General features: G+C 45.7%; 1 protein-coding gene across 6 annotated transcripts in view; it reads left to right on the top strand.

Moving 5' to 3' along the window:
- Positions 1–7177, top strand: part of EPB41L4B (erythrocyte membrane protein band 4.1 like 4B) — a 124912-nt gene extending 117735 nt beyond the window's left edge. For 4 of the 6 annotated variants that reach the window (XM_047699822.1, XM_047699821.1, XM_047699820.1 and 1 more), the window contains 3 exons: positions 2116–2184; positions 5592–5737; positions 6984–7177. In XM_047699822.1, coding sequence (XP_047555778.1) covers positions 2116–2184; positions 5592–5737; positions 6984–7053 — 285 coding nt within the window. In that variant the 3' untranslated portion in view covers positions 7054–7177. Of the gene's footprint in view, positions 1–198; positions 661–2115; positions 2185–5591; positions 5738–6983 lie in introns of those variants that run through there. The other 2 variants (XM_047699823.1, XM_047699824.1) reach the window with 2 other exon arrangements.
- Positions 7178–13713: the final 6536 nt, after the last annotated feature.

The raw sequence follows: 13713 nt of genomic DNA, 5'->3' as shown, positions 1-13713 counted from the left end.
AAAAACTTAGTTGTGTTTCTATGGAAAATAAAATCTTTTTCCCCTTGTCTCTCTTCCTGCTACGTTTCCAGATAACAGGATGAGTGTTACATAACAGCCTGAAAGGCCTCACCCATCATCCCAACCTAGCACGATGTTTTTTTTCATTTTTACATGTTTCCTTCTAATATTTATTTGTATTCATTTATAACTTTACAGAGTGAAATCACAGTGTCCGTATCATCTCTCGTTTTTCTCTCTTCGCTGAGTGTTGGATTGTTTCTATCTTGTTCTCGTCACCACATTGTATATGACTGTTTGCCTTCCATCCAGCGCGTGGTCTCCCATTGACGGACACATTCTTCCGGCAGGATGCATGCTTGGTTTCCAGCGCGTCGCTATTCAAGGGGACACATAGCTTTTGTGGCGGGTATTTTATTTTCTTAGGCTAGACCCTGCTGGGTTCAAGATTGTGACTTTGGCTTTGCTCCCTTTCTAAAGTGGTTAGACCAAGGGGCAGCAGCAGCAGAAGACTGACCATGCTTTGCCACCGCCGGGCAACGCAGAGTGTAACTTTTGGGGTAGATTTTTGTCTTATTTAGAGAAAATACAGGATAATTCATGGAAGCTGCCAATGTTCACCTTTCTTTAATAGCAGTAATAAACCGCTTTTCCCTTTTACTTCACGGTGGTCTGAGAGTCTTATCTGACTGTGACTTTTCACTTTGCTCTTGGTCTCGGCACACACGCCGAACCGTTAGGCCCCGCGAGGAGAAGGCACCACAGGTTTCCCCTGGGTCCTCCCGCTGTGTGGCAGTCAGCCGCTCTCAGCAGTCTGAGCTGCCACAAACGCATTCAGGGGCCCATTCTGGGAATTCAGAGATGTTTAAAGAGGCCAAAGAGAGTTTTGGGAAGGGAAGCAGGCGTGGGCTGGGAATCTCCGTGCACATTGTAGAGACACTGTCCTCAGATTGGTTGAGAACTACTCCACCCATTCAGAAAAGCCAGATTTGGGTCTGTTCTGATGTGCTCTCGCAACCCCCTACCTTAGTGCAACCTTCCCCCCCCCCACCCCGTTTAGATTGATTCAAGAGCATCAAATAACTACCCCAGGGTCCATAGATAAGTCCCTGGGGGAGACAGCAGCTACCCAAGGTCAGCGGTGGCCTCAGTGTCTGGGCTGCTGCCCTCTGGTGGCAGGTGGCGGAGTGTGCATTCCCTAGCCGGTGGGGAGGCAGTTTCTGTGCCCTGGGGGCTACAGGCAAAGCTGCTAGCAGAGTCCTTGCGCTCCTGGGCCTGCTGGCAGTCCTCTAGGCTGGTATAAAGACAAGAGCACACTCTACATTCCCCAAGGCCTCTATGGGGACAAAGACAAAATGACCAAAGAGAAAGCAACGGAAGCCAAGTCTCCTTTCGGCCCCCCACCACTAGCTGATCGGGCCATTCGTCCACACTCCTTCAGACCAGCCCTCTGCAGCGGCTGCCCTAGCACTGGGCCCGTCTGATCACAGTGCCCTGTGTCCCCAAGGCCGTGGTGGCGGGATTCTCACATGCTTACAGAGCCTGGCCCAAGGTTCTCCTCTGTGGCTGACGATTTACAGGGAGTCCAACAACTGAGGGGAAGAGACAGGAAACAGTTTGTGGCCTAATTAGTGCAAGCTGCCTCCTGGTACTCTGTCCACCATCGTAGACCGTGTCCCAGGATGTGGCCTGTCAGCAGCCTCTAGGGCATGCCCCCCGGCCATGGGGAAGCCAACAGCAGCCACCCAGGCAGCTCTGGCCTGTCTCACTACACACCCTGACCATGGCCTTGTATGGAGGCCCATACAGCAGGCCTAGGAGGCCCATACAGCCTCCAGGGAAAGGAGTTCCGGGCCAGGTGAGCGTGGTGTGCCCTACAAACACGAGACTGCAGCCTGTCATCCCTGCTGGGTCCCGGCCCTACGGCACAAGGAAGGGCGCGGACATGACCACTGCCCAAGGGGCCGCAGGGACCGTCTATATGTTTCCCTGCAAACAATGAGGGCTCCGCGTGTGTCCCCCTGAACCCATCACTTTGGTGTTAAAAGTGCCAAAGATTTCAAACCTCTGTTTTCTAATCTGAAAGTAACCCTCTTGTCTTTCTCTTTTTTGAAGATAAAAACATTCCCGGCTGATCCAGTGGCCCCATTTCCTGATGTTTTCAATTCAGGGCCACAGTTCACTGTAAGTAGATTCAGAAAACAGGTCTGTGTTTTAAGATGTTGCTCCCATGTGACATGCTTTTCGGTGGCATGCCAGATGACAATGTCAGCAGCTTCTTCTTCTTCTTCTTTCTTTCTCTCTCTCTCTTTTTTTTTTTTTTTTTAAGATTCATTTATTTTGAGGGTGCCTGGGTGGCTCAGTTGGTTGGGTGTCTGCCTTCGGCTCAAGTCATGATCCCAGCATCCTGGGATTGAGCCCTGTGTCGGGCTCCGTGCTCAGCTCTGCTTCTCCCCCTCCCAATCTCCCTGCTTGTGTTCCCTCTATCAAATAAACAAAATCTTAAAAAAAAAAAAAAAAAAAAAGAAAGAAAGAAAAATTTGGGTGCCTCGGTGGCTCAGTCATCGAGCGTCTCCCTTCAGCTCAGGTCATGATCCCAGGGTCCTGGGATCGAGCCCCACATCAGGCTCCCTGCTCAGTGGGAAGCCTGTTTCTCCCTCTCCCACTCCCCCTGCTGGTTTTCCCTCTCTCACTGTGTCTCTCTCTGTCAAATAAATAAATAAAATCTTTTTTTAAAAAATTATTTATTTATTTATTTATTTATTTGAGAGAGAGACAGTGAGAGAAAGCATGAGCGAGGAGAAGGTCAGAGGGAGAAGCAGACTCTCCATGGAGCTGGGAGCCCGATGCGGGATCGATCCCAGGACTCCGGGATCATGACCTGAGCCGAAGGCAGTCGTCCAACCAACTGAGCCACCCAGGCGTCCCAAATAAAATCTTTTTAAAAAAGATTTATTTATTCTGAGAGAGTAAGAGCGAGAGGTGCGAGGGGGCAGGGAGAGAGGGAGAATCTCAAGCAGACTCCCCACTTCCACACTGAGCCTGGAGCCTGACACAGGGCTTGTCCCAGAACCTCGAGATCATGACCTGAGTCAACATCAAGAGGTCAGACACTCAACCGAATGAGCCACCCCAGCCCCCTGATAGCTTCTTTTAATCCTATGAACGAACTCTGGGAGGTTGGGAAGGACTATGGGGTTTGGGGCCTCTACCTTTTTGTGACTTTATTTTACGGAGAGGAGCATCATGTAAGATAAAATGCATCATTCTAAAGTGACTTTTGGTACACTTGGTGCTGTCCAACTACGATCTCTGGTTCCAAAACACTTTTATCACCCTGAAAGGAAACCTTGTTCCCATTAGCAATCACTCCCCTTCCCCACCCCTCCAGCCCTGGGCACCCACCAATCTGCCTTCTGTCTCTGTGGATTTCCCTAGTGTGGATATTTCGGATAAATGGGGTCGTAGACTTTATGACCGTTTGTGCCTGGCTTCTCTCACCGAACATCATATGTTTGAGGCTCTGGTACATGGTAGGAGGGATCAGAGCTTCATTCTTTTTATGGGGGCTACTAGTCCAGTCTGTTGGTTCGTTCATTCACTGGTGGGTATTTGCGTTGTCTCTACCTCCTGGCTGTCGTGAGTCACGCTGTCGTGAGCATGTGTGTACATGTCTTTGTTGGGGTTCCTGTCTGCAGTCCTTTTGGGGCGGGTCTCCATCTTGGTGATGATGTGATCTTAGCTGTCGCTTCGCCGCTCCTGGCCCCAGTCTCCTCTTATCTGAGTGGAAATAGGAATAGGGACCGCCTTGTATCCGGTGAAGGCAGGGATCAAAAGGGAACAAGAAGTTGGCAGAACTTGACCAACCACAGAGTGTCCCAGAAGGGTCAAGGATGATGGCTGTTTCTCAAGGGCCAGAGAGGAACAGGGGTATCATTAATGACAGCAGGGAGTCATGGCAACCTACTTCATGTCCCCACCTCCCTTTGTGTACGGGGCAGCTGCTTTAAGCTCTGCAGAATGTCAGAATATTAAACCTTTAAATGCTGTAGTTTTCTCAGCTGCAAAATGAGCGAGTCCGATGGCTTCTTTTCAGTGGTAAGTCTTTCCTTTCAATGAAAGCTTCCGCAGAACTCCCTGTCCAAGCGGCTGCAGGGAGCAGAAGTGGGGAGTCTGGGATCACCTCCTCTTTCCTCTTACCCCCTCCTCCTCCTGGGGATCAGAGTTTGTAATTCCTAGAACCGAGTGATCCCCAGGGTTCCTTCGGGAGGCTTCCTGGCCAGTCTGGAGGATGTGTGAGGTGGGCCGGGGAGGAGGGTCCTCTGGGTAACCAACAGTGCAGTCTCTGAGCTGGGTGGTGGTCACTCCCTGAGGCGGCTTTAGCCGCTTGGGCCGAGAGGGAGGGAGCAGTGGCTGGTGTAGTTTTCAGAGGTTGAGCAGAGCTAGGAAGGGGTCTAGCAGTCCAAGCAGAGGCAAAAAGCAGTTCCTCGAATAATATATTTCTAAGGTCACGAGCAGCTTCCAACACCTGCCTTGGGACAACCAGACGTCAGAGACACAGGCGCTGGGCAGGGCTGTTAAGTGCTACTCCCCTGCGCTCATCCTGCCCCTGTGGTTTCCCTGGGCACAGCTCCCCCGCCAGACCGGAAGCGCCTGCTCCGCTTCCCTCAGCTGGCCCACTGCGGGCGCTCTGGCCTCCTGCCCAGGCCTGGCAGTGCTGTGAGTCACCCAGGGAAGCCCTTCCTGAAAAGCTGGGGGCCAAGATAGAGCAGGAAGCCAATGTCAGAAACCACACTGGGACTTTTAAGAACTGGGCAAGAGTGGCTCGAGGACAGCAATTTTACCAAGTTTTGAGATAATATGGATGCTGGCAGGCTGGGGACCATACTTTGGGAAGCACTGAGATAGTGGTGAAAAATACCAGTTATGGGGTCAGCTAATCCTGGTCCTCAGAGCTGCTTCTTAACACTTACTGTGTGACCTTGACAAAATTAATTAACCTCTCTGAGCCTTACTTTTCTTTTTCGTAAAATCAGCTCTAAGATATCCTTTTTTTTTTTCCCCCCACTTTTTAAATCTCTGAAACCAGTTAAGCATCTGCCTTCGGCTCAGGTCATGATCGCAGGATCCTGGGATCCAGCCCTGCACTGGGCTTCTTGCTCAGTGGGGAGCCTGTTTCTCTCTCTCCCTCTGCCTACCACTCTGCCTACTTGGGCACTCTCTCTGTCAAATAAATAAACAAAATCAAATAAATCTCCAAAATCAGAACATTCATTACATGAGTGGGTGTGACAAAGTTTGAATGACCACATTTTTCTTTCTCTGTGGCTCATGCAAAAATGGTGGATCTTACAATGGATGGTGTCAAATGTGATGAAATACGACCTCTGCCTTAAGGATTCTCAAGAGGTAATATATGTAAAGTGCTTAGCACAGTGTCTGGCACAAAATAAAATCATTTAATAAGTGGTAATTTAGCTATTGTTAAAAAAAAAAAACAGGAACTGTATGGTAAGGCATAGGGAGTCACCGACAGTGTGAAAATGGAACCCAAATTGAGATTGATTTCCTCTTTTCTGTTTCCTCTCCAGGCGGACTTTAGAGACAGTAAATTACCGTGCTGTCCTGGCCAGTCTTCCCCACTGATTCCGGCAGTGACCCTGAGGCCTTTGACAGAGACCATCTCCACAGTGCAGACCATCTACACCACCCGGAAGCCCGTTTCTCTGGCAGCCAGGTGAGTGAGGCCTGCAGGTACCCGCAGGGAGCTCCGGTGATAGGGAGAGCAGGCACAAGCTCTAGTTTCACTGTGTCTGTGACATCTGTTTATTTATTCTTTCATTCATTTATTCTGTACATATTTACAGAAGTGTCTACAAAGGCTAGAGAGTATTCTAGGCCCTCGGGAGGTACAGTAAATAAAACAGAAATCCTACCTTTATGCAGTCTATAATTTAGTGTTGGGGGAGAGGAGACAGACATTAAATAAATGCATGTGAATGTGTGTATGTGTGTGTTTGTGTATGTGTGTGTGTGAGAGAGAGAGAGAGAGAGAGAACGAGGGCAGGGGGTGACCAGCTAAAGAGGAAAATGAAACCAAGAAGGGCACCGGGCATGCTGGGATAACCTCATTCAGGTGGCTCGTAAGCAGAGACCTGCAGGCAGGGAGAGAGCAAGCTGCAGGTGTTTGCAGGAAGAGGATATTCATCAGGGGAACGGCCAGTGCTAAGACCTCTGAGATGGAGCGTGCCCGGAATGGTTAATGGTTAATGCTCTGGCCAGCGTAGCCAGAGCAGGATGAGACAGGACAAGAGCCCCATGAAGCTGGAGCTTGGGGCCAGATTGTACTTGTTGGTCACAGTAGAGAATGATGTCTACCCTGTATGAGATTATTTAAAAACTTTGTTTGTGCTTTAGATGTATACTTTGCGTGTGCACGCGCGCGCGTGTGTATGTGTGTGTGTGTGTGCATGTAAACAGTGGAGACAGATCCCGTAGTCAAGTAATGAGGCCTGAGGGCCAAGAAATCAGAGGCAACCCCTCAAAGCAGCCAATTTTATTTCATACAATTTGTTTATTAAAATATGGGGGAGAGAGGACTCTGAGGGAAAGTGCATTTGAATCCGATTTGAAGTATGATTGAAAGAAATCTAACCCTTGGACATCTTCCCGCTCATTCAGAAGACCTTTACTGAGGCTGCTGTGTACCAGGTCTTAGGCTTGGCTCTGGGGTTCAGAGATGAATGACATATATGGTCAGTCCACTGGGGAGCAGAGCCCTGAGGAACTCTCAGTCTGGTGGGGGAACCCAGTAGGCAGCCAGACAATTTCAGGTCATTGAAACGCTTGCAAATATCGGGGGTCCTTAAGGAGCCTGAGAGGGAAAGTCAAAAGCCAAGGTCAAGAAAGAAGATGGGGGAGATGACACCATTCTTGTCACTGTTTAGTGGAGTCTCATTATTTTGTCACCTACTCTTCTTCAGTGCAGAGACGCTCCGGCAGGAACTGGAGAGAGAGAAAATGATGAAAAGACTGTTGATGACCGAACTGTGAAATTCTCCCCTTGTGGCCTGGAGGATGGCATGGTGCCTTCTGTCCATTTTCTTTCTTCGGGCTTTGTGTGCTCACTTCAGCCCAGCACACAGATGTGTGCTCTGTTCGCCCAGGTCTCAGACCGTGGTTGGTTGAAGCCGACTTCTGGCTTGACTTTTATGGGAGAAGTTATTTTCTGTCTCCTGAGTGTTAGAGTTTTTCTGCTACTCAATATAGTTGCGACGGGATTTGGGAAGCCTAGGAGAAGAAAGATGGGGAGATGGGATTCCCTCTGAGGACTACCTGTGTGTCTATATTAATAAGCACAGGAGTCAATGTGGCACGGAATCGTTTGCTATCAGTCTCAACCATGATTTTGTATGATTGAAACTTGCACCAAGTTTTGACTGTTTGTTAAAGAGTCGTTTTTAATGAGAGAATAATTCTTTACTGCTGGTTTTTTCATTTACACTGGTAATTATACAGATCTTATAAAGTCCTTAACATTCATTTTTATTCAGACACGAACCGATGAACTAAAACAAGAAAGCTGCGATCACCAGGATTGAAGTACTTCAGCGAAATCTGAAATACAATTTAAATTGTGGATTTGTTGGATACGATATTATTTGGGATAGACAGAATTTTTCATTGAACCCCAAGTAGGAAATTATAGCTTAAAATTGTCTAAAAATCCTTACAAGGATAAGATGATTCAATATCAAGATTCATTTGGGTGTTCCATAAAGGAAAATCATTTCTAAAGTTGATTAATTCTTGTCCTGTTGATAGAAACTTGACCAGATGACACTTTGTTCTCTTTTTATATAGTTTCAAGAAATGTGTTTTTAAATTTTTATTATGCACTTAACAACTTTGCAGGAATAAAGGCACCCCCTCTCCCACAGACTAGCCCTTTAAGTTGTCTCCCGAGCTCTCAATGAACATGCACACATTTTTTTCATAGCTGTGAACAGTGTGTACATACTCTTTGGTTGGACTTTTCCACCTCACACGTATCTTCCCTTTTCAACACAGATCCTGCTCTCACCAATTTAAATGTCTGTATATCCATGTAACATGGTTAACCTCACTCCTCCCTATTACTAGATATTTGAGTTCTGTCCAATTTTTCACTCTTATAAATAGTGCTGCTATGAATGTCTTTGTAAAAAAAAAAAAAAAATGCTCCTTCTTTTGGGTTCTTCCCTTGGGAATATGTCCAAAGAGGGATTACAAGGTCAAAGAGCATGAAATATTTTATAGCTCTTATTTCATATTGCCAGATTGCTTTCTAGAAAGATCCAATCTCTGGGTTGGAAGGACCTTACAGGTCAGTAGTTCAGCTCCCCTGTTCCCTCTGAATGCTTGAATCCCTCTACGATTTATGATGCCACCAGCAATGTATAAGCATTTCTACTTACCGATAGTTCTGCCAGTATTGGGTTTTGCCATTTTAATTTATTTTTGCTAGTTTAATAGGTGTGTATAGTTGTTCTTGAAAGGTTGTTTTATTTCGTTAATTGCTAGCAAGGCTGAGCACTTTTCCATGTGATGATTTCCTAGCTGTATTTCCTTGTGTGTAGAATGTCCATCCACTTCTTATGACCACTTGTTAAGTGGAATTGATCTCGTATATTTGTACCAGAACTGTATTTTTATGTTGTATTGTATAGTTTGCTCTCCTGTCCCTATCCTTAAAACTGAATGGTGCCAATAATTTGATACTAATGATTATTAAAAAAAATGTAATGCCTCATTTACTAGCATTGTTGTAAAATGAGGTATGTACGCAAATATTCAGATAATAGAGGATTAACCCTTTAAGTGCTGAATCTTTAAAATTTTAATATTTTTTTGAGGGAAATCTTTCTAAAATGTGTTACGCACTTCCCTGCCTTAGTAAAGAGTATACTGGAGAGTATTTAACCTTTTCTTGATGAGTCGCGGTCATCATTATCAACATCAGTCCCTTTTGTACCTTGGTGTGGTGCGGTGATGTCATCAGGAGCTATCAGAATACATAGGGCTTGGCTTTGCCTTTCACAGACTATTGTGCTCTTCTCACTGATGAATTTTACTGCTTTCTGCTCTATTGGTGAAGCCATCTGGGACATTTGTGGTGTCTGGGACTTTTTACTCCCATACTGTATGACCCCGGGCTCTACTTTTAAAACAGCTTTACCTGTTCTTTATCTTGTGCACACGATCCAAAATGTGTTCCTGTACAAGACAAGAGCTATCTGTGTCTGGGGTGTAAGCCCTTGCCAATGCAGCACCCTCCTCCTAACCTGCTTTCTGAGTCCTCTGCTCGTCACCTCCCTCTCTCTGACAGAAACCTCCAGGGCAGAACGGAAGTTTTCCTAGAGAAGCCGGGGAACCAAGTATGACACGTGTCGGGTGTGCTTTGCTTCCGAGGAGGGGTGCAAGGGCTCTTGGGACGCTGTTGCCAGGAGGCTCTGAGCCTCCTGCTTTTTTTCCCTACATCCCCCTGGGTTCACCGATGTTCAGAAGTTGATGTCACTGGAAGTCTGATCCCAACAAGTTGGCTGTTACTGTATATGAAAACCCAGTACCTTTGGCAGCTCAGCTCTAACCAGTAAAATCAAGAGGATTCCATTGTTTCAGCAGTTGTCCTGGTTATTTGCCTACTTAAATGTACGACGGGTGCTTGGCATGGTGAGCTGAGGCGATGACATCATGTTGGGTGGTTCAGAGGGGCAAAAAATAAATTGATAGAATTGCTTGACCTTTTTTACATACTTAACACAAAACAACAGCACCGTACGGTCACACAACACAAACTTTACGTCTGGGGTGCGGGCAGGGGGCTCCACTTACATAATCCTGCCAGAACAAGGGTCTGAACCCTGGACCACAGACTGCTGGTGGGCATGGGGGGAGGGTGCCACAGGGGGCCTGGGAGTCCTACAATTCACAGAGTTTGTGGATCACAGATGCAGAGAAGATTCTTTTTTCTTTAAGATTTTATTTATTTGACAGAGAGAGACACAGTGACAGAAGGAACACAAGCAGTGGGAGAGGGAGAGGGAGAAGCAGGCTTCTCGATGAGCAGGGAGCCCGATGCGGGGCTCAATCCCAGGACCCTGGGATCATGACCTGAGCCAAAGGCAGACATTTAACTGACTGAGCCACCCAGGCGCCCTGCAGAGAAGATTCTTATGTTCGAAGAGTTTAGAAACTAGGTCCTAAAGCATTCAGAAGACCGCATCTGAATGCACCCCAAATGTTGTATTCTCAGAAGAATGCAGGAATATTCTGAGATCTTTATCTTTCTTTCACCACCTCGGTTTTTTAAAAACTTGAAATTCACCATTTCAACCATTTTATAGTGTGCAGTTTGGTGTTTTTTTTTTTGTTTTTTTTTTTGTTTGTTTGTTTTTTATGTTTCCAACGGTATGCAAACATCACCACTCTCTAATTCCAGAACATCTCCATCGTTACAAAAAGAAACTCCCTATTTACAGCCACTACCGATTCTCCCCTCTCCCTACCTCCTAGCAACCACTAATTTACTTTCTGTCTCTGGATTTCTGTCTATGGATTTGCCTATTCTGGATATTTCATATAAATGGAATCATACAGTATGTGGTCGTTGGGGGCTGGCTTATCTCACTTACCACAATGTTTCCAAGCCTCGTCCATGCTGTAGCATGTATCAACACTTCATTCCTTTAATGAGTGAATAATATACACCATTGTATGGCTATTACCACATTTTGTTTATCTGTTCATCAGTTGATCGACATTTGGGTTGCTTTCACTTTTTGGCTATTATGAATAATATAAACATTCATGTACAAGTTTCTGTATGAACATGTTTTCAACTCTCTTGGGTATATAACAGAGTTGGAATGTAGTGAGGTCATATGGCAACCAAAAGTAAAAAAAAAAAAGATCACATATACTAGACAGAAGAATGGGTATACCTGTTACAGGTCAGATACTGTAATGTAGCACTGATTTGGGGGAGGTTTTTTTTCTTTTTTAAGATTTTTTTTATTTATTTGACAGAGATCACAAGTAGGCAGAGAGGCAGGCAGAGAGAGAGGAGGAAGCAGGCTCCCCGCCAAGCAGAGAGCCCGATGTGGGGCTTGATCCCAGGACCCTGAGATCATGATCTGAGCTGAAGGCAGGGGCTTTAATCCACTGAGCCACCCAGGCGCCCTTGGGGGATTTTTTTATAACAGAAAAACAAGTTAGAGAAATGGTTTTGATGAGAAGAGAAAATAAAGGTGCTGTCTTTCTTTTAAAAATGAAAATGAAATTAAACTCAAGTGCATCTCCAAATTCTTGTTTGAATAGATGGCTCTTGTTCAGCCAGCAGTCTCTGAATGTTCAGGAAAAATGCTCCCCCAGAAAATGTGCACTATACAGAAAACCACAGTATTGATTGGCTACTCAGTGAATTAACATTACTGGGGAGCAGAGGGTCTCTGCAAAACCCGGGATGTAACAGAGAGGAATATGTGCTGAGAGTAGGAACATGTCTCCCTCCAGGGCTCAAACCTTATAAGAAAACACAGAGAGGGGCCCCTGGCTGGCTCCGTTGGTGGAGCATTCGACTCTAGATCTTGGGATTGTGAGTTCAAGCCCCATACTGGATGTAGAGATTATTTAAAAATAAAATCTAAAAAGAAAACACAAAGAATAAAATCCCAAAGGGTAAGTTAAGTGAATGGGAGAGAACCTCATGAAAGGAAGAGCCAAGTCAGTAGGGAATTGAGAACCAGAATAGTTTCAAGCCCTCACGAGGCACGCATATTGAATGACTAATGACAGCTATGCGGATTCTCCCTAGAAAAAATATCCATTCATCACTTGTTCCAGCACTTTCACAAGAGTCCTCACACCACCCCTGAGGCCCACTTCTGGTCCCCTTTGAGTCCATGGACCCCAGGTTCTGAATAGTGGAAACCCATAGATTACCTGCAAGCCTCATTTTAGGCTGTGGTTGTAAACCCACGTCCAACACCACCACCACCAACATCCCCTACCAAAAAAAGCCCACATGGTTTTATCAGACCAATTTACTGAAAGAATGACCTGGTTTTCATTCGCCTTCTGTCTGGCACCATCACTGTTAATTATATTAATTAAAATGAAGGGAATAAAAAAGAAAATGAAAGATAACAGCTTGTATTCTAAAACCAAAGCCTCAGTATTGAAACCAGAAGTCCAATGCTTGCTATTTTGATTCATTGATTTTTGCTAAATGTTGGTCCATTTATAACTCACCATATCTTTGCAATTTTTAAGAATGAGTTTTTCTTTTTTTTTTTTTTTAAGAATTACATGTTAGCAGATTTTCGGTTGGCTTTTTTATATTTTAAAATGTAATGCATTGCAAAGCTATGTTTTTTGGGGGGAAGAAGTCTCCGTTTTGATTTTCTTAAGCAATTACAGTTCATCTTACCTGTTTTCAAACAATAAATCAGATCCACTTCTCATAACGACTGGCATAATAGGAAACCTAGTAAAGCCCAAGCTTTTCACGAATTACACACCTGATTCACCTGTCAAGCTAAACATGTTTAAACTTCATTTGGACAATTCACCATCGGTGTCAGCTGATACACAAAGGCAAACGCCTGACCCCTGGGTCACACAGCACTTTTTAACGACTTCAACCCCATCTTCCATCTCCCACGGTTCAAAAAAGGTTGCGATCACGAGTTTCTTTTTGAATATTTGTATTTCGTAATCTTACACATATTCATTCATGCCATCTGTAGCATCAAACCCTATCGAGCCTCACCTCTGCATCTTACCGAGCCTTCCTTGCCTTTACAGAGGTTACTCATATACCACTCCACACAGTCTGACTTCTGGGCCTGTATTTGGAACCTCTGCTTTTTTGCCTCCCTAAGTATTTTCTTTGTTCATGCAGTGAAATAAAAATAAATAGAAAAAGGCTAAAATGCTGGGTCTGCAATGCGTGAAAGGAATTATGTCCATGTTTTCTAACAGAAAAGTTCAGCAGTTATCACTCCAAAGCCACCAAAAGAACTCCAGGACCCAGCCTCTCCTAAGTGCGTGGTGTGGACAAATGGCTGAGTAAACGAGCAACAAGTGAATTGCAAGCAGCAGGAATGGATTTGAGAAAGTGGAGAATTCCGGGGGGTCATCAGGCATGGTGTGGTCTGCCAAGGTCTGTGCTGCCTGCTGCACGGAAACGGGGTAAACCAGCTGCCTCGTTTTGAAGGGGTTAGGTTATGCAAGGTCACTAGCAGTGTCTGCTGATTACACAGTTCAAGTCTGGGAGGAAGGACTGAATCCAGCCCAAGAGTTGGGTTCTATTTTCCGCTCTGGCTCTAAGCATCTCAGTTTACCTATCTAAAGTGCGGGAACCTGCTCTTTCAATTCACCTCTGTGATCATCCCAAGAAGTTATTAGTACAATGAGCGCTTTATATAAAACAAAAAGTGCTGAAACAAAATAATGGGGGAGGCAGCAATTCTGGCAAGGTGTGTCCAAGGTACACCCTCCAGGGAGCATTTCTTAAACTGGATGTGCACAGAGGTCTCCTGCAGATGTTGGTAAGATGCATATCCCGATTCATGGGTCTGCTGTGAGGCCTGGGATTGGCGATGCCAGCGAGCTTCCTGGGGATGCCATGCAGCAGGTCCGCGGACCACATGGAAGCAAGGGTCTAGAAGG

Source organism: Lutra lutra, chromosome 13 (genome assembly GCF_902655055.1).
Source record: "Lutra lutra chromosome 13, mLutLut1.2, whole genome shotgun sequence".
Taxonomy (NCBI): domain Eukaryota; kingdom Metazoa; phylum Chordata; class Mammalia; order Carnivora; family Mustelidae; genus Lutra; species Lutra lutra.
The sequence above is the reverse complement of the archived record's forward strand: the minus strand, read 5'-3'. Positions and strand labels throughout refer to the sequence as shown.